This window comes from Tyto alba, unplaced genomic scaffold, assembly GCF_018691265.1.
Source record: "Tyto alba isolate M040663 unplaced genomic scaffold, T.alba_DEE_v4.0 Super-Scaffold_23, whole genome shotgun sequence".
Classification (NCBI taxonomy): domain Eukaryota; kingdom Metazoa; phylum Chordata; class Aves; order Strigiformes; family Tytonidae; genus Tyto; species Tyto alba.
The window spans coordinates 26,266,625-26,287,009 of NW_024881297.1; the positions used below are offsets into that span (position 1 = coordinate 26,266,625).

Here is a 20,385-nt window from a genome sequence, read left to right on the forward strand (position 1 = left end):
GCCCTAATGTTAGGACACACTGCTAGCAGTCACATGTCGATAGAAAGGCAAAATTTTAAAAAACTTACCCAAGGTGGTGTGGCTCAGTGAGCCACAGAGAGCTCCCAAGCCCCCAGGACCCAGGGGCCACAAGAGTCCCTGCCTACCCCCTGGTATTTTTGTCTTAGCAACTTCCTTTTACACAGCTGTTAATTTAGAAGAAATGAAATTTTGGGTGCGCATGCCTTCTTCAACCCCTTCTGCCATGTAAAGAGGGAGAGTGGCTGGAAAGGAATGATAGCTTAGAGGAGGGACCCCTCCTCTAAGGGAGAGAGGGAAACCAGGAAAATGCTCTGTGCTGTTCCCAGACAAGGTAGCGTTTGGACTTGTGCGACAGTCAGAGCGCATCCCCTCTCGCCATCTGCTCCCTCCACTCCACTTTCACACATCCAGGGGAAGGAGAAGGGCTTGGAGCTGCTCCACTGCAGTACACAAGTGCCCCACGGTGCTGTTCTCTGCACTAAATGTTTAAGTTTAAGAGTTGGTCTTACCCCGGTTCTGTTAATTTTCCGCTCTGTGTCCCTGCTTACCTTCCGCTTTCTGGAACCCAGAGTTTCCGTGCCGTGGCAGGGAGATGCAAGGGCCTTGGCGCGAGGGGGTGGTTGTTAGCAGCCCCTGGATGTTTCACAGCCATCGGATGCGTGCTCCTGCCAGGGAACGGGGATGAATACTGAGTAAGTCTCTCAGGTCGCTAGTGGCATCGTGGCACTGAGGAGCATCACGTTTAGGAGGGGTGCAGGGCAGCATTAGTGGCTGGACGTGCCCTTTGCCTGGGCAGCGGACTTTGCAGGCTCGGGCATAAGATTTCAGAGGCTTTGTGTGCCAGCCCCACACCTCCGCAGCACTGCAGGGCTAACGTGCTTTGCCCTTCTCAGCGTTTCGGGGAGCTGGAGCACCTCGGCCCTTGGCTGCGGTTTGGCAGCACAATTCGGGGATCCCTCTGCCGCACCCGTCCCCTTTGGCGAGGCTTCGCCTCTCACCTCCAGGCCGGGTACTGGAGCGGCAGCGGGGTGCAGCCGAGAGCGGGGCACGCGTGTCTGAGGCTGTGCGTGGCCGTGTGCCCTGGGCAGACCCCGGCCGGAGAAAGGGGGAACCCGGCTGGGGGGTGAGCGGCTGCCGGAGGGGTGGGAATTGGGGGAGGAGTGGGGGACAGACACGACACGGGCGGCGGGGGAAGGGACGCTGGCTGTGATAGCGAGGGGGCAGCGGGAAGGTGCCGGAGACCCCCGAGTGCGAGGGGGGAGTCACGCAGGAAGCCCGCCATGGGGGGTGCTGCCCCTCTGCCTGTGTCCCGGTGCTCCCGCCACGGGTGGGAGGCAGCCCCGGGGCTCCCCCTGCCCTGCCCTGGATGCCCAGAGCCCCTCACCCCTCACCGGCCGGGCTGGAGGAGGAGGAGGAGAAGAAGGAGGAGAAGGAGGAGGAGGAGACCGGGCGCTTTCACTCCCGCTGGCTGCAGAGGCTGAGGCGAAAGACAGAAAAAGGAGGAGGGGAATAAAAAGTAAAGAGGGGGGAGAGAGAGCGAAAGAAAACTAAGCCCAGCTTTTGCCGGTGCTGCTTGGATTGGATCTGGTTTGAGTTTCCTCTCTGTTGGCTTGTGCAGCCGGAGAGGAGGAGTGGGGGGAAGTAACTCGCTCACTCTGCCTCTGAAGCTTAAGCAAACGTGTGCTGGTGCCTGCGCTGCCGGGGAGCTGCCCTGGCTGCAGTTGCCTCGGAGCTTGTTGCTTCAGTTACCAAAGAATTGCCTGGATTTCTTGAGGACCTGGAGGAAAAAGCCTTCACTTCACAGACCCGAGAATTGCTCAATGCCTATAGACTTGACACGTTTTTTTCCTAGGGGATTCTTCTCTTAATTATTTTTCTCCCGTGTCTCTAAGAACAGCAGTTCCTTGAGTGTGTGGCATTGAAATCCATTGCTTTGTTAACAACTTTGGGAGATATTTTTAAAAAAAACTTTTTTTTTTTTCTCTCTCTCTTTTGTTTTCTTTGCCTTAAAAAAAAAAAAAAAAAAAAAAAAAAGGAAAAAAGAAAAAGAAAAAAAAAAAAAAAGATAATCCTTTTGGGGGGAGGGGAGATGATCGTGCTGATGTGGAATAAGTGCTCCTGCTGTCTCCTCTTACTAGCCGCGGTCCTGATCGTGGAGAGCTCCCAGCTAGACAGCTCCAGCTCCAAGGTGAACTCCATCAAGTCCACCCTGATGGGGGAGGCTCCAACTCAGGCAACCAACAGATCTGCAGGCATCCACCAGGGACTGACGCTTGCTAGCAGTAAGAAGGGCAAAATGCTAGAGCAGATGGGAAAACCTCCCAAGCACTATCACCGGCAAGGAGAGGTAGGACATTGCTTCAGTGCTCGAGTGTCTGTCCGTCTGCATGGTATATACAAATAATTGCTAGTCTTCCCCTCACATTGTTTTCAAAGCTTTACTCTGTTAAATTGATTAATTTACTTTATTGGGGTTGTCTGGGATGATGCCATCTCATAACTGGCGTTAAGAACTGTGCAAGTAGGAGTTGGAAGGTTTTAAACCTTTAAGTTTTATCTGTAGGATTAACAGATGAAAAAAAGAGTAATCTAAAAGTATATAATCTTGAGCATTTCTTTGTTCAACTCCTTCAAAGGGCTGCTAGAAGTAAAGGAAGAAATTTCTTGTTAACTCAATGAATTTGAATAGGTGAGGAAAATTTGAGCGTGAAGTGAAAACTGTGTTTACAGTGGTCAAACAAACTTGGTTTTAAAAATCACACCTATCAAGTTGATCTCTCATATCTTTCTTCATGGTGAGAATAAAAAAGCATGCTATCCCAGTGGTATAGTTTGAGGCACATTCATTTGCTTAATATGACAGAAAATAAATTCTAGGTTTCTTGTCCAGAATACACTCCAGTAGTTGTGGAAGTTTTGTTTGGTTATGTCCTGTTGAGATAATCAGGGAGTAACAGCCCTGAATATGAAATTTGTGTGTAAGGAAGAAAGAAAAGCTTATAGAAATTTTTTGAAAAAAAGATCCTGACTTGCTTATGCAGTCTTCTTTCCTCTCTACCCTGCTTGGAAAAGTGGGAGTCTGATAGAAAATTATCTTCATTCAACTACCTTTGTGGTAAACTATAAAGCAGCATTTTAAGCCATCAGTCCTCCACTTCCCTATCAAGTCTCAACGTGGATGGTATGAATGTTGTGCATTGTGGTGTTGAAGGAGGTAGACTTCTTCAGAAAATATAGATTTTATACTATTGGTTACTAATACCTCTAAATACAGCTGCTTTTCATAAGAAACAAACAGCATAGCAGCAAGGGAGCTGCCAACATTCAGCACTAAAAAGGCAAAATACTCAGTGCCTTGAAGGATCTGTATCTTGCCTACATGTTCCTTAAAGCAGCAGAGAAGCTGCAAATTCAAGAAAGACACTTAGTTTTCTGAAGCGTTTCACATCAGCTTCCTACCAATTGAACGTTATAATTTGGTTTTGTGTACAGGCACAGTAACAGTGGTGGTAGTTCTGGTTTTTGTGTGCGAGAAATTTGTTTTCAAACTCCTTCAAGCTTTCTTTCCCTAGCCACTCAATTGTTTTATAATTTACCCAGAATTTGGTTGCCTCTCCTTACCTCTGAGCAAAGTTTAGTAACAGATGCTGTGCTGAAGTTTCATATTACTAAAATACTCTGCTCTTTCCTAGTGCACACTGTAACAATTACTCTATTAAATCACCTTGAGGAAATACAGCAGCATGATACACTTTCTTAAATGTTCTTCTTGGGTTTTCTTCTGTTTTCTGTGTATTCACAAGAAGTCAATATATAGGACCTATTTTCCCACTGAGTGTTATCCCAGTCTCATGAGTTTCAGTGTGGGTACTTGTGGGGCTGCTCTGTACAGCCCCAGACATGATATATAATTTTTGCCTTTTGGGGAATTCTCGACACTTTTCCCTATGTACAACATCCTTAGCACTTCAATGTGTATTCAGCACAATGTTGAGCATGATTGATTAGAATTCACCCAGTTCCCGGAAAACAAGTTGTACTGCCCACTGGTTGCATTTGCAAGATTTGCCCCTTGCTTGCCAACCTGGATTGTTTGCTGGGGATTTCTAGTTACTGGCACGGGCTCACGAGGTGCGCTTCAAGTCAGAGACAGCCCTGTAAGTATCGGTAATGGTAGAAGAGATGGCATGCACGTTGAGGTGTCCTGTCTGTAGCACAAGGAAAGACACCTGGAGAATCAGTGACTTTGGCTCCCAGGGAGCAAAGCCTGACCTCTCGTCAAGGGCTGTCGGTGCTGATTTCACCCTCACTCCCTGGGACTCTGGCCCCAGCTCCTGCACGGTCTCACACAGATGTTGTCCGTGAAAGTGACTCAGATTTGCTACCAATAATTGTAGATGCTACTTTCGGCCATCTGCCTGAAGCAACACAATTAACACAGAATTGCAATAAAAAGAAGAAATTAAAAAAAAAAAAAAAAAAAAGAAAAGAAAATAAGTAACTGTTAACTGTTGTGATAATGCTTTATCTTTGGTGATACTTCCAGTTGCAGGGTTGGTAAGCTGCTGCATTTTTTTAACAGTGGTGTCACACATCTCAACCAATTAAGACACGACATTTTTTTTTTTTTTTTTTTAAAAGTACTCTCTTATTAGTTTAAATACTTGATTTGTTTAGATTACGGGACTTTGTGCTCAAGTTTTGCATGCCATTTTCTAGGAGAACAAGCCTACCCTTTTCTTTCTAAAACAACCTGTTGCATTAGTGGAATTTATAACGTGTCAAAAGTAGGAGCACTTTTTATATCTTGGCAACATTGCATGATGAGTTGAGTGTTTTGTTTACAACTAGGAAATAGTTTTAGTAAGGACCAAGCATATGCAACCTAAAGGAAAATTAATAGAATTTTGCTGTTGTGACAGCTCTGGGCTGTGCATTCAACTCTCTGAAGATACATGTAGTAGAAATCAGAGACTCTTAACAAAACTGATGAAAGGACCATCAGCCAGCAACCTATTTGCTTATTTAGCTTGGTAGACTAATGCACTTTCAAAAGGTTTCTCTAATGTTATTGCAACATTTTCAGTTGCATTAATTCTCAGGACTAGAAACAACTTGGGAGTCTTTAATCAACAATAAATCAACGGACAAAATTGTTCATGGCTTATCTAGAGTGTTGATGTATTTCAGCTGGTAGTTACAGTGCTTCTGACCAGAAAGGGAAGATCCAGTGCTCCTTTGTCAGGCAAAGTTCCAGTTCAAATTAATGGAAATACTCACACAAACAAAGCAAACTGATCCGGCTTGCTGGAGGGAATGGCAGGGCAAATGTGGATTTTAGTGAGACCTACATTTTTATGTCTTTCTCAGGAATATTATTTATTTTCTATTCATATTCCCTTTACTGCCTTGGATCAGGAGAGAATGAGAAGCACTGATGTGCTAAATCAGTGAGATTTCACTGTCTTCCCTGTTCTTCACTGTCACTCCTGTTTTCCCCTTTCTGCAAACAATGTTTTCCCAATTTCACAGACGATCGGAAAGTATATATAGCATTTGCACAAGGGAAAAGTATGCTCAGGAATAAGACCATACAGAGCATGTTAGACTAGGCTACGTTTGGGGGGTCAGTACTATATTGATTTAGAGAAATGGCTTCTAGGAACAGATAACACCTCAGTACTGTAGCCTCTCTGGGAAATTGCTCTGGATGTATCATGTCTCTAAATAAATACAATATAGTGAGTAGAGTCATGAATGAAAAAGGCCACATTAGCAATGGCAGTGGATTATTTTTTCTGCACATTAGCTGTAGCTTCCACTGTGTTAGGGCAAGCTCTCCCATGTGAGTGCTCTCGCTCAACTTTAGAGATGCAACTTGAAAGGGAAGCCGCCACGTATCATAGCTGTGATGGAAAGGCATAGCCGTTCCATAGATTCCTGGATGATGGCTCCTCTCCTTTAGCCTCTTTAATTAATTTCATAACCCTTTTGACTTCTTGCCTCCGGGTTATAGTCCCCTCTCTCCTCTGAGGCTTGTCTCCTCCATAAGTGCTGGGGTTTGCATTCCTTCGCACTCAACTGCCTTTAATGATCTGATATGATGAGACCTAGCAAACTTTATTTCCAGCCGTTTTCCTTTAATCCGTGGGCGCTATTATCTTCTGCCCTTTCTGAGTCCTGGCCACAAGCCACAGTTTCAGCTCTTTCCCCAGCAAGATATGTCTCTCGTTCCCTTTGCTGCTGTGTAGCTGGTTGGGTTTGTGCTTCCCGCTGGGACTGTCCCTCCCACTTCCCCCACACACACGACAGAGCAGCAGCAATGAAGGGAAGAACTGGGATGGCCAAGAGAGAGGGGACTGGCAAAACTGTGGGGCTGAATAAGAGACAATGAGGTCTGGAAAAGGGAGAGAGGAGTGAAAATCTGGGACAAGTTTTAACACTGCAGAGGCACGGTAGACAGCTATCAGATAAGCCTTTGTATCCCAAATGTACTCGGTTTAATTTTTAAAATGTATTTGGTTTTGAACTCTATCACAGCTTAAGCTAAGAAGCTTGAGACCACAGAAGCCAAACGAAAAAGGCATTAATCCAAATGGCTAAGCTGACACTGATCTCATACCTATCGGCGCGTGGACATACATGTGTTTCTTGAACAGGACCTAGTTACGCACAAGGACTTGTTAGAAAATGCTTGGATGATGCTTTGTAGCAAGTAAAACAGCATGAGATGTAGTAATTGACTACAGTGCCCTGAGAATGTTACAATAAAATGTACCAAAGACACCAAAAATGTAACCACAATATCTTGAACAGCTAGCAACCATATAAATTATTTCTCCATGGGATTAAAAATAAATTAATTACAATACCTAGAAATTACATCCACCAACAGCTGCTTTTTGTTGTTTTTTGGGGGGGTTTTTAAATAAAAAAATTAATACAGAATTGCTAAATCTGCAGAGGTCACCAGAGAATGTATTTTTTGCTATTGCTGTTTGCAGTTAAGAATCTGGGAAACATACTGGCTTGCTGGCAGCAGTCTTGCTAAATAGCCGAGTGGCTTGTCTCTTGATTGTAAAAATGGGATGCAGAGTATTACCTCCTTCTTGGGTCATGCTTGGTGTCCCCTTCAATTTGTTATTATTATTTGACTTCTTAATATAGAGTAAAAGGTCCTATAAAGTGTCTTTCCTACAACTATTTCCTATGAATGTTGTAACAATGCCTAGAAGACTTATAGGACTCTGATGTGCTATTGGGTGTGCAAATACTTAGGAAGAGTTAGTTTCTGTCTGGAAAGTCTGTCAGAGTCTGAGGACAATACAAAAGATCATGAAGCATGATTACATTTTGCCCTCAGAAAAATGAGTCTGATTAACTCATTATGTTTTATTAACTGATGCTTTGCAGATGCAAATATAGCACAAGCTTAATTTTGATTTTAATTATCTCAACACCGGATGCATCTTGCAAGCACTTCATATCTCATGGTTTGTCAGTTGAGCCTTTGGTCCTTTTACAGTTGTACTTACAAATGCCTCACCCTGGAAATGTCATTTAGGAGGAATTTAACTCTGCAAAGGAGGAGTCCCATAAAGCTTCTGCTTCTGTTTTCCGAGCGTTGCTTTCCTCTCCAGGTTTTGTGTGTCCAAGAATTTTTTAAAGTATATCTAAACAAGTCCCTGCCAAGCTCATGCTACCCCCACATGAACACTCTGGTCATGACTGGCAAGAGTCAAGGTGCAAGGCCAGACTCAGAGCCAGTAGCCTGGCACATCGTTGACACATGGCTTGTCACCTCGCCCCACCGTGGTGCTGGGGAGCTTCTTGTCAGTGTCAGCACTGCAGTCATTAGACATTTATGATAGATTTGAGGAGCTGAAGTTTGTATGACACAACAGAAATGGGGAACAAAACCAGAAGCCACCTCTCTGCCTTTCCTGCAGTGGTAAAACTCCAGGTATATATAATTTTTTTTTTTTTTTTTTTTTTTTTCCCCTCTCTTAGAGGACTTAGGATAACTCTTTGGAAATCCTTGTATTTTAGTGCTATGTTCTAGACTGTGTTTCTGGTACCTTCAGGTTGAAACCAGTTCCTGTGAGCTTCATATCCATGGATGTGAAAGGTCCATACAAAAGCCAAAAAGATCAGGAAGTTTGTTTTGCTACTTTTTTAGAATTTAATTTGCCTGCAAGTGTCTTTATTTTCATTAGAGGACATGAACATCTATCTCTTTTTTTTGATCAAGTATAGGATGTGCAGTGACCATATGCGTCCCCAGACTGCCATTTTTCTTCAGTGACATTCTTCCCTTTTTTAATTGAAGGGCAGATTTATTTTAATGGAAAAAATCATGAACACAAAGCAATTTTCAAATTGCAATAAAATGTGCAAATAGGTGAATTCCAAGCTCATTGCAGAATCCTTTGCTCTATAATGAGCTGCAGAAAGTAGTGTTTTAGAGAGAGAGATGGCATAAAAGGATACATATGGTCATACTAATTGACCAAATCACAGCAGTTTTCAAATAAAATAATGAGTTTTTTTCATCTTGGTTACAGTTTTCTTGGGACTGGTCCTAAATCCATCTGTGATTTATACGTTTGTGTTCACAGAAACAGAACTTGAGTTATGAAAATTAATGGATATAAACACACAGTGGGAACGTGGAGTTCACTCATTTCACAGCTACTTTGTTCTTATAAAGGAAAGACTGGGGCAATGCTACAAAAAAGAAGAAAGTTTAAGAGTTGTTGTTTTTCCCCCCTCAAAGAGCATAATCACGTGGTTCAGCCCCTTGGGACTTTCTTAAAGCTAAGCTTTGATATGATTGAATTTTCATATGCACAGTAATGAATCTTGGAGACATGCATGTTGCACATGTGTAGTGCAAATGGCACTGGTTTAGCATTTTTAGCAATATGTGAAGGTGGACTGTTCTGCACATGCTCGGGAATGAGGTGTTGCTTTACTCTGCAAGCCCTCTGCCTCGTTCTCTGTGCATCTTGTAAGTGTGAACCAGGCTGTGCATGGTTTTAAAAGCATATTTATTGGTCCAGTGAAGGGGAGGACAGGGTTCAATTCTACAAGTTTTGGCAGCTTGTGTTGAGTGAAGCCGTGACTTGCTATCAGTGTGATCTCTTCCCTGCAAGTCTGAAATGCCTAAAGTGGAGATCTCTTAAAAGGAGTTGCAAACAGAATATATTTATTTTGCAGCAGGAAACTTCTATTCATGGAGTCTCATTCTTAACTAGAATGGCATCAGGGAAAGTAATGCATATGATGGGGGAAAAGCTCTTTTATTTTTCCTTTTGCACAGAGCAGGATAGTTTCTAGAATTTTCTTTTGCTATGTGTTCCTATAGAAAATGGTGCACCTCTTCTTGACAGCCTGCAAAGATCCTAAAGCAGGACATTTTGCTGTAAAGCAAGGTCTCTGGAAGCAGAGAGATACATGTAAAACCACTAACAAAAATGAAAATTCTAAGCCTCACTAATCTAGTTGGCATTAACTTAGTTCATTTTCAGAAGTATCAGAAAGATTTAGACTGTGTCAAAAAAAAAAAAAATGGTACTGACTGATGTGCTACCATCTTGTATTTAACTTTTTTTGCTTTCATTTGACTTTCTCCCCTCCTTTTATTGTTGTGAGGGTTTTTTGTTTGTTTGTTTTATTTTGTTTTTACAGCAAAACTAGTGTCTCATGATGTAGAGCCATGGTACTCTGGATGGCCAGTGTCAAGTACTCCTATCAACTCGATAGAAACCATAGAAATCTAAGTCTTGTGTTCTATTGGGGCTTGGGTCCCAAATCTCAAATAGCTTAGGTTGTTTTCTGAAGTCACTACTGAAAATAGATTTTGGGCTTCCTAATGCTGCATGTTCTAAGGAAGACTCCACCTGCTCTTACGGCCAAATTTACTGGTGTGTCTGAGTGCTTTCCCTGATTTTCTTACGGTGGATATGTTCATGTGGATTATAACACAGAGATGCTTTGGGTTATACGGTCCCTGTTCAGGGTGAGTTTTTATAGAGCATAGGTTTAAAAGGAGGAAAATCTCTGTCTAGTATGAGATAGGGCTGCAAGCAAGAGGTGGTGTTAGGGAGCCTTGGGCTGGGCAGACATTTTGTCTTCACAGTGTGTCTTCAGTAGCAGCTGGGTGAAAAATGGCCAAATGAAGCTTCCGTCAGCCTGATCTTGCAGGGCTAGCACAGACTACAGAACTTGCTGTATGTCTTTGTTCCTTCTCTTTTGGTTTGAAAATGAGATAACAGAGCCTGCATTCCATCCAGTTCATTATGAAATTCCTGGGAGGCTCAGGATCCTATTTTCTTAATAAAGAAAAGTTTAATTTTCTCTCTGTATTGTGGGGCATTAGGTTGTCCAGGACACAGACACTGAGCTGTAAGTCTCCTTTTCTTTGGTAGGAGGAGTACTGGGTGGATACTTACTTTCTTTTTCAAACATCATCTCCCCTCCCATTCTTCAGGGGTGAGGGAAAGAGAGAGGAGATGTCGGATGGCCATTTCCTCTTTTAGTGGTAGGCAGAGGAATGGCATTCTTTTACCAAAGAAAGAGTTGCAAATTGTGATTAAATAGTTAACATATGGCTTTCCCATAGAGAGAGACCATATGATGAGTAACATGAAGGGATAGTAGTAATGGAAGAAGCAGAAGGGAAGAAAAAGCTGGCTACTGTCCTGTGTTTGCATCAGGGAACAGGGTGACCATTTGGCAGGCTAGAGAAGGTGGCATGACTGGTGTGTTATCTGATGATAAATTCATGAGTGTTTATGAACATAAACAACCTGGCATCATTAGTCTTCTCTCTGCAGAGAGATTATCTTATTAACCCCCTGGGATGATGGGAGCCACCAAGTAAATATGAAGACTGTTTCATGTATTTAGCATAGCCTGAAGGTTTTACCAGACTTGTAGTTCTTAAATTTCAGTTTGTCATCCACTCTGGTAGTAATAATGATACCATCTGACCCACATAACCAACCACATGCCATAGTGTGTGAGCTGAACACTATGAGGTTGTCCGGCGAGACTGGAAGTTGTTCTTCCAGACCCTTTCAGATCCTGTTACTTCCAACAAAGCTAAATTTGCAATGTATATTATTCATAACCAAGTAGTTCAACCAACTCCTGTGGTGGGGAGAGTGAGTGAGTGTGGGTCAAAACTCAAGAATGGAAATCCTGGGAGCCATGGAATGACTAGAAAACCAGGAGGTTGCCATTCTCTCTCTCACACCTCCAGGGTGGAGCCAAGTGTTGAAGATGCCTTGTGTCGATTTAGGGGTAATGAGGAAAAATGCCAATCTGAAGTTAGGATTAAAAATCTACTTTATATTTTGGTGGAGGGGCTAAACTGATTAGCTGCATAAAGTGTTTTTGTAATTGTTTGAATAAATAGAGGGGGTTTAAAATGCTCTTCAGGAATGCTTGTAAACTTCTGTGCTCAGTTTTGTCCCCGTTGCTATCTTCCAGACATCCCACTTCTCGCCAAGGAAATGGCTTTTTAACAAGAAGAATCCTCTGGAAATTACTTTCTGAGGGGGTCCTTGCCACCGCAGCTGCAACAAATTGCAGCTGAACTTCAGTCCTGATTGTTTTTTATTGCTAAAAGGATAAGTGACCAAGTGAATACTTGTGTTATAGCTTTGCGACAATTTATTAAGTATCAAATTGTTGTGTGTGGTGTTGTCTAACCAGAAGATTAAGGTTTTCTGTGTGGAGGGAAATTTCTCTCAGACTTTGTACCAGTGTTTAAGCTGAAAGAGGCTGGGAAAGTCTTGCTGATTCCAAACTGTCCTGTGGTTAGGCCAACTCGGGGTTTTCCTTCCACTGAGACCTCGGTGCCAGGGCCGGGGCCCGGTCAGTGATGCCAGTGCAAGCAGAGTATAACCAGCATGAGGCGGCCGAAGAGAGAAATCATGGCTCTGCAGCCTCATGCGTGCTGATCCACTCCCCGCTGTGTAAACAAGTCTCCGGGAGGGATTTTCAGAGCAAGTTGTTTTTGAGTAGCAGCATAGTTTTAGCATAGCTCAGATTATGTTAATTGGGAAGCATTTTTAGCGCAATTTTCCAAATAAGCAACACGGAGACAAGGGAGGTCAAGGAAGGATGGAGCAAAACGTTGGGATGATACAAGCTGTTTCCTTGTGTTTTTGAGCAGGGCTTGCCAGCTGGAAGGGCGTCACATATCTGCTTACCTTCCCCTCAGCCTCTCTTTTCCAATTTCAGGGCCAGAAAGGAGGATAAAGAAGACTCTGTCCCTTCATTTCCCTAGAGAAGTGACTAGAATGGGAAAGAACATGGGAAATAAGAGGTTCTAAGTTTTGGTATTGCACAAATATATAAAATGTGCTAGATAGTGCAAAATTTTCAAAGGATTTCAGAGGTAGGAACACAGGCTTTCTTAGCTTATGTGTTTGTCTATATGCATATGAAAATACTGGTTTAAATATTATCTAGACAACAGTGGTAGGCAGAGATAAATAATAAATTTAGATGAATTATTATTATCATTATTAAAAATTCAAGAGCTTTTTTAATCTTTGGATTTCACTGAAAGTGTAGAAGAAACAACTGGCTGGAGCACTGAAGGGGGATGGTGATCAGATTGTTGGAAGAGTGAGTTTAAAAGTCAAAGTTTCATGTTTAGCTTTTCTCTGCTTGCTTTCCTGATCTACCAAACTGGGAAGCACATATTTGGCCCTGTGCTTGGCAGGGATTTTGGATGGATTTATTAAAAAACATTTGTAAAATGTTTAAAGATCTTAATGCACTGAGATGCCTTGATAGGCAGATGTTCATCTGAAATGCAACGTCAGTTATTGGTGCACTTCAATGAACTCAGGTTATGGAGAGTTTAAATACAAGACAGCAAAACTAAAGACACTCCTCAGTCCCTAGGAAAGCAGATTTCTGGTGACTTTTGTGGGTCAGATTCCCTCCTGCCCCAGGCATGCTGCCCTTATTGTCACTGCTGTAGGTTTGGGATTTGGATTTAATTTTGTTCCTTATAGTCACAAGGATGGTGCCTTTTCTTAAACACTGTCCTCTTATCAGTGGAAGATAGATAAGAGAGTCTTTATTACAGGCACACATGTGCACTGCAGGTGTGAAGGGAACTCTTAAACTGTTTATGAGCACACAAAGCCCCATGAACAAAGAGGGCAGAAAAGAATGTTGTCATTTTAAGGAAAAATATGTTTTAAGGCCCTGTTAAAAATAAAGCCAAAAAGGAATATCAAATGGGCTGCAGATTGTCTGTGTAACAGGGATTATCACTGTGAAAATCTTTAATTTTTCTGAACAAGCATGTACCACAGACAAGCCCAGCTAGCTGAGATACCATTTGATGCTGGGGGGGGTATCCCCTTTCAGGTTCTTGTCTCGGTGAGTTATCCACAAAATCCCCTTCCAACGGGAACAAACAGACAAAGAGTGTGATAGCACTGACTTAAGCTTTTAGATGAGTAGAAGCCAGCACATATGTTGTACCAACAAATATGATGGCAGCATATGAGTTCCAGGTCTGGGGTGCAGTTGTCACTCCTGAATTTGGTGGGACTGAAGTCCATTTTACAGATAAAGGGTCAGAACAGAAGGGCCAAGGGTAGGGAAAATGAGAGAAAGCTCGTTATCTTATATAACAGCTGTGTGATGATGTCTTCACTCACTCAGGAAGAGCTTTCAGGTCCACTGAGGGGAATGTCCATAGTGGTGGTGACAATTCAGTACCCAAAGAAGTGATGTAACTTACTGCCCTCCAGCACTGTTTCCCAGCAGACGCACCAAAAAAAAATGTGGCCACAGACACAAGTTCATGCTGACCAGAAATGCCACACTTCAGCTCCTTGCTCCGCAAAATGTGCTGTCTCATTGCCCATCTTATCCAAGAGGTGCCACGCGCTTCTATGCAGAAAGCCATCTCAAAAGTTAGGCCCTGTTTATAAAGAGGATGAATTTGAAGGGTATTTGTGTACCTAACTGCCTGACTGTTTTCAGTGGGAATCAGGTTCTGCATGCCTTTAGGGAGCGGGACTGTGGCCTTTTCCATGCAGAAAATGGCTCAGAGGAAATCATCTGGCTGAGATTCGCTTGCTGCAAAGTGTGCTCAGGGACAAAGAGCCCTCTTGTCTTTCATCACCTATGTGAGAAAGTCTGAATTTGTTCATCAGAATAATTTGTTATTATTAGAGAAAAAGTTCAATCACAATAATTTACACTGTTCCGTCAATGTTGAAATAATTCTATGAGAGATCAGTGATGGAACTGTATCTAATGTACCAGACAGTTCCTCTGGCCCTTCTGTACAGGTTTAGATCTCCAACCAGAGTAACCCTTTTCTTAAAGCAGTGTAACTCTTTTTCCGTGTAAAGCTGGAGAAGGATGCAGAGATGTTGCAAGCGGAGCTGTAGAGTTTCTCTTTAATGAGCCTCTTCCTGACCCACCCTATGTACAGCAGCTGACACATGATGTGTTGTACAGCTGGGACGGCTACCCGGGCACATGTATCTGACACATGAACACACCGACTTTTGCCTTTTGGAAGCACCGGACCCATGCTGTTCTCCAGAGATGTGTCTAAGTCATTTCCCAGATACTGTGGATACAGCAGCAAAAGCTGAAGTGGAATTCACTGATTCAGATTTAGCTGATCCTGTGAAAACAGATTGCACAACAGAGACTGACACTCAGTTTCTGGATTTGATTTCCTCTCTCTCCTTGGTTTGATCTCCAGTGCTCCTTCTGGCTGTTGGTCAGTATTCGGGTCTCCAGCTGTACACTTTGTGTGTGTGTGGGGGGGGGGTTGTTTGGGGTTTTGGTGCAGTTTTTTTTAGTGCAAGAATTCTGTGATGTAACACTTTAAATCTGAGTTTTGCCCTTGACCAAAGGGTGGAGCAGTTTCTGTGAGATACCAGCTGGAGCTGCTTAGTTGGCACAGGGCTGAATTTCAGCCAGGGTGATCCACACTGCTGAAGTAGCATGAGTAGCCAAGACCAGCCATGAACATGGTTTCTGCACTGTCGGTAGTACAATCTGTGTTACTACAGAACAGAGAGCTTGGCTGCTCCTGGTGCTCTTGACTTCACTGGAAGTCTTTGTGCTTGTATGCTTTGACCACTTGTCAGTAAAATATCACACTGCTTTTACTTTTGATCCCCTTCTGTCCTAAATGACCCTATTAGCAGGAAATTAATTTAAAGAGTAGCTACTAGAAGACATTTTGTGAACATTTCCTTCTTCTAAAGTTTATTTTCACAATAAGTTTTACCTGAATATTTTCAAGAACAAAAAACCTCAAATGCTATGCTGTCCTGATAACATGTGCGAAGCTGCCCTCTTCCTTCTAGCCTTCCTCCCAAAACACTCTCTTAATACTCAGCCGTAATCATATTTGTAAAGATAATATTAAGGTTAACGTGTCAAAACGGCACTCTCTTGCCAGTTTTGATCTCACAGATCAAAATCAAACTACACCATTTCTGGCAAGTAATTTACCACTGCTCTTCAAGTACTTGTGTGAACAAAGCTATAGTTCAAGTACAAAAACTGTAAAGCAGGACTAAACAGCCAGCTTTCACAATGCGGGGAGGATATAAACAAAGTTTCACATAAATCTTTTAGAGACTGATGCTGTTCAATTTTTTGGAAAATGGGGCGATTAGGTGAGGCACAGAAGTTTTTAAGGAAATTTATTCAGAACAGTAAGAACTTAAGTGGACCACAAAGAGTTGCAGTAAATGGCAGTATACTGAGCATCTGAAAAATAAAACCCACAGGTAAAATTCCTTTTCTATAGGTACAGAGCAAGGTACATAGCATAATGTGATGGCAGTTAGGTACATAGTGTGGTGACTTTTATATTAGAGTCACTTTAGCTATCTGTTAATGGTGAAGTAGCAGCAGAGAGAGACAAAAATTGAATATTAGAAAAAAAAAAAAAAAAAAGCCAAGCAGAATATCAAGAACAAAACAGAAAGCATTTTTACACTACTTCAAAGTTCATGGTGCTGAATAAGCATGATGTTAAAAGGATCTAGAAGCAGTCAGGATTAGATGGGGGAGAGGACAGCAGGGATGATCAGAGCAGCAGAACTGCTTTAACATAGGAGAAATTAAATAGGACAGAATGCCCCAGTTTGGAAAAGGGATGACCATGGAAGAATTGGACAGAAAGATATAAAATAATGAGGAATGAGGAAAAAGTGAGTGGAGTGCAATCAGTATTTACCCTAGAAGGAGGGCCAAGAGCAAACAGTGTGAAATGATCAGACAGCCAGGAACTACTTTTTCATATTGTATAGCTCATTACCACATGATGCTGTGGGAGTCATATGGAACTGCTCAAACGGAGATGAGACAGACACAGAGATGAGAGATTGCAATGGTAGGTACTAAACACAGTGGTAAAATTTCCAGCTTCAGATGTGTCTAAGCTGCTGTTGGCTGAAGGTGGCAGAATGCATCTGGGAGAAATCCTTCTGTACTTGTTTATGTTCTTACTCCATGGAGTTTTTGCAACTAGCAGGACAATGGCCTGACCACTTTGCTCTGATACATTATGGCAACTTTTATATACTTATGTACTTTATCAATAATTTATTATGTTCGTCAACATAATAAATCAGTATCAATTTATAATTTATCAGTATCATAAATAACCCAGCTTGTTACCTCAATTTATCAAGAGCTTAAGCATATGTGGTTCAATATAAGCATCCATGTTGTCTTGCTTACCTCAGTTAGGATGTGCATATATAAATATTAGGCAAATATTTAACTACTTTGCTGGACTCAATCTTTGGGCTTATGTCTGTGTGAACTGATTTTCATATCCTCTCCAATGCCCATGGACATCAGTGTGAATACTCCCACAGACTTCAGTATGGGTTTGTTATCCAGAGAGACTTCTAGTCAAAATGTTAAATATTCCAAAGAGATTGTTGCGGTGAATGGAAAACATGACTATAATGAAAAGGAAATGGAAAACTGAAGAAATAGACAAAGAGGCTTAGGACAGATTTACAAAGTATGTAGCACGTAGAAGTCAGGGAGGACTTTTCAAAGAATTTTGCTACCATTTAGTCAGCCACAGAAGTAAATAATTCCAAAAAAGTGTCAGATTTTCAAGTCATTCATTACTCAGACTAAAGGTTTGGGGGGGGTGGGGAGGTGGGTGAGTCTTCTTGCTTTTCTTTGCTACTTCCTCAAGCATTTTTTTTGCTCATGTATAAATTCTTCCTTCCCAAATTATCATTATACATAGGGTTGAGTATCTTCATAATTCATAGAAACTTCATAAATACATCCTGTAATTTTGTAGTGACCTTCTATGATAAACTCTGTATAACTTAGTCAATTGACTTAAATTTATCTTCAGCATCCACCTTTTTATTTCCGCATAGACCTTGCAGCTTTTCTGTATGCACAGTTATCTTTGAAGGCAGAGTTTGCCACAGGCAAGGTCAGCAAACTTGGACCCAACAGCAAAGTGTCACTTCCTCAGGAGGTCATGGCAGAAGCAATCAATACTTCCTCCTGCCTCTTGGTGAAGTATGTTCAAAGTTGATGAAAATATGCAACTCTGGAAGACAAAAGTAAGATTTTTCTCCTTTAAATACATGCTGTATTTCAGTGATTCATTAATAGAACACTTTACTAGTGCAAATTATAATTCTTGCTTCTGCAGTTAGAACCTTACAGCTTTTTGAAAAGTCTAATGTTTCCAAAGTTGCTGCAGTTTTGATGGAAACTACTCTCATGCCAAGGAAGCACAGGGTTGGTTGCCTCCATCCACAAATAGATACAGACAGCTGAGGACAAAGAGCAACTCAGGATGGCAGTCAAACAACCCAAGATTCTCCTACTTAATCTTTCAAATCTATTTGACCATAGATTTTAAGGAGCCTAAATAAAAGTCCCTGTGTTATAAGTCCTGGGGCAGGGCGGGGTGTGTGTGGAGTGTGTGTCTTTCCCTGCTTTCACTGGATCTCCCCTTGCATCAGGCAAAAGTGGAAATTTGCAAAGTCTAAAAAACATTGTGTTCCCTCTACTTCTCACCCTAGCTGCAGTCTCTGGTTACCAGCTCTGACTTAATGAATATCAATAGTATTAAAAAAAAAATTAAACCCCCTACTTTGATCTCCTCTTCCACCTGCAAACTCCTAACCAGCCAAGAGCCATGATTAACACACGTGTTTAAAATACTTTGGCATTCAAACCTGGATTCCGATGACGCAGGCTCAGTAATGAGCTTGGCAGAGCCACTGCCTCTCCACTGCACTTGAGAGCAAGTTGTGTCATCTTGTGACGGACTAGGTGATTGATGTGATGAATCTTGTCACATTTGTGGCTCATGCAGTTCATTATTTTTGATAGATGTGACCAAGTCCAGTTCGCTCCCTTCTTTAAAGCAGAAGTGGAAGGGAACTTGTTATCCTGAACTTGAATGCTTGCTAAAATCTCTGACTTAGACACCATTTTTTCCAGGGAAATAAAATCCCAACTAATGGTGTGTATTTGTTCATCCTGCTGACTTTGTTCTTATAGCATATTGGTTATACCATTTTAATGGGCATATAATAAATTATTTACAAAGCCCACAAATGCTTGGTTGGTTTTGTTTTTTTCAGACTAATGTGGAGCTGTCAGGTCCTTTTTAGTTTCAGGTACAGTCTGATTTTTCAAATTGAGCTTCCAGCAATACCTATAGGTTGTAGCTGAAAGGCACTGGGTACTTAGTTGCTTTTGAAAATTAGCCCACTTATCTAGATGTCTAGAGAAAGCCGGGGTCACAGCTGTGTCAGTTCTCATTTTGGCTTTTTCAAAAGTATCAAAAACTCCAAATTCTTCCTTTGTATCCTCCTCTCCAAGACAGTGGCATTATGCCTTTGAAAGACAGTATATTTAAAAGGAAAGTATTATTGTTAAATAATTATAAAAGTAGAGCGCATGGACAAACACTACACTAAATACATTCAAGAAAAAAAGAAAGTTGGTATTACATTATTTTTTTTATTAGTTGTCAATCTCCTCTATATTGATGGGCTCATGAATGCAGAAGTTCCCAAGTCCTTTCTAGCCTGCGCACTGTCAGCCACCCAAGCCAATATAGGTCTGCATGACATGGTAACAAAAACATCGATTTGCTACTTGCATCTTGATGCCACAGCATTGCTGGTGCTGGTAGAAAGGCACTGATGAGACCAATATAGATTTGAGGGTTTGGAGATTGTTTTTGGTTTTGCAATGGCGTTTCTTTGCTTAAAAAAGGATAATTTAGAATTGGTTTTATGACACAGAATTTGAAATAAGAAGTAGGCACTAAAATTTGCTGGATTTGTAGCAGAATCCCACCTCTCCTTTTCCCAAATCTATCTAGGCCTAAGTCTTCTTGTGATTCAGCATGACTTCCTACATAGGCAAAAAGAAATATTTTAACTTCAGTGTTGTATTACCTTCAAAGCATTGTATTATTAGTATTAAAGGGTACGTATGCAGAGGTTAAATTGAAATAGAAGAACCGAGTCATTCAAACAGTTCTAAGTGCACAAAATATTGGAGGAAGAGTGGAATTACCTTCCCAAGATGGTTCACTGTTAAGTGAATGTAAATTAAATTGAACACAGTGAAAATTACTCTGAGTTGTATTCAATAGATCACCATCTCATCAGAAACATAAAGGAACCACCTGTTTCACCAATGACTGGAAGCCTATTTTAAGCATAATTTTTGGATGGTTTAATCATCAGTTATACTAAACTTTTTATGGCATTGATTTCAAAACCGTGTAATTGTATGCCATCTTAATTTCTCCATCATGTAAAAATGCTCCTCTCTGAAACAAATATATAATATTTTAAGGAACTCAAAACATTTGGAAGATGATAACATAGATAACCAATCCAAACATCTACACAATGGTAAATAGAGTATTTTCAGAGAAAAAAAATACACAGGTGAAATTAATAAAGACTATCATAAATTTTAATATGAAGTACATAGGTTGAAAATGATACTATTTAAATAAATATTCCTCTAAACAGTAGTTTCTCTAAACTCGCCTTAGCAATACTTGTTTTTAAAAGATGCATACCTAACACATTATCTACTTTTGGAACTCCATTTTTTGATAAAATATTCTGGTTCCAGAATTCCTGGAAATATCAGAACTTAGTGAGTGCTTTTAGTGTTTAAAAGGAAGCAGAAAAAAAGTGTAATGGAAACTGCAAGACTTCACTGGGACTGCTCTATTTTCCCATAAAAATTCTTGGAATAAAAATCAACATTTTTCTTTTTAATCATTCAATTAAAAAAATGTGCTGCAATCACTATTTGTACAGA

At 41.4% G+C, this 20,385-nt stretch overlaps 1 protein-coding gene across 3 annotated transcripts in view; it reads left to right on the forward strand.

Annotated features, from left to right (window-relative positions):
• Positions 1–20,385, forward strand: part of DKK2 (dickkopf WNT signaling pathway inhibitor 2) — a 124,788-nt gene that overhangs the window by 76,522 nt on the left and 27,881 nt on the right. For 2 of the 3 annotated variants that reach the window (XM_032997860.2, XM_032997861.2), the window contains exon 4: positions 2,160–2,368. In XM_032997860.2, coding sequence (XP_032853751.1) covers positions 2,160–2,368 — 209 coding nt within the window. Of the gene's footprint in view, positions 1–1,533; positions 2,369–20,385 lie in introns of those variants that run through there. The other variant, XM_032997862.2, reaches the window with a different exon arrangement.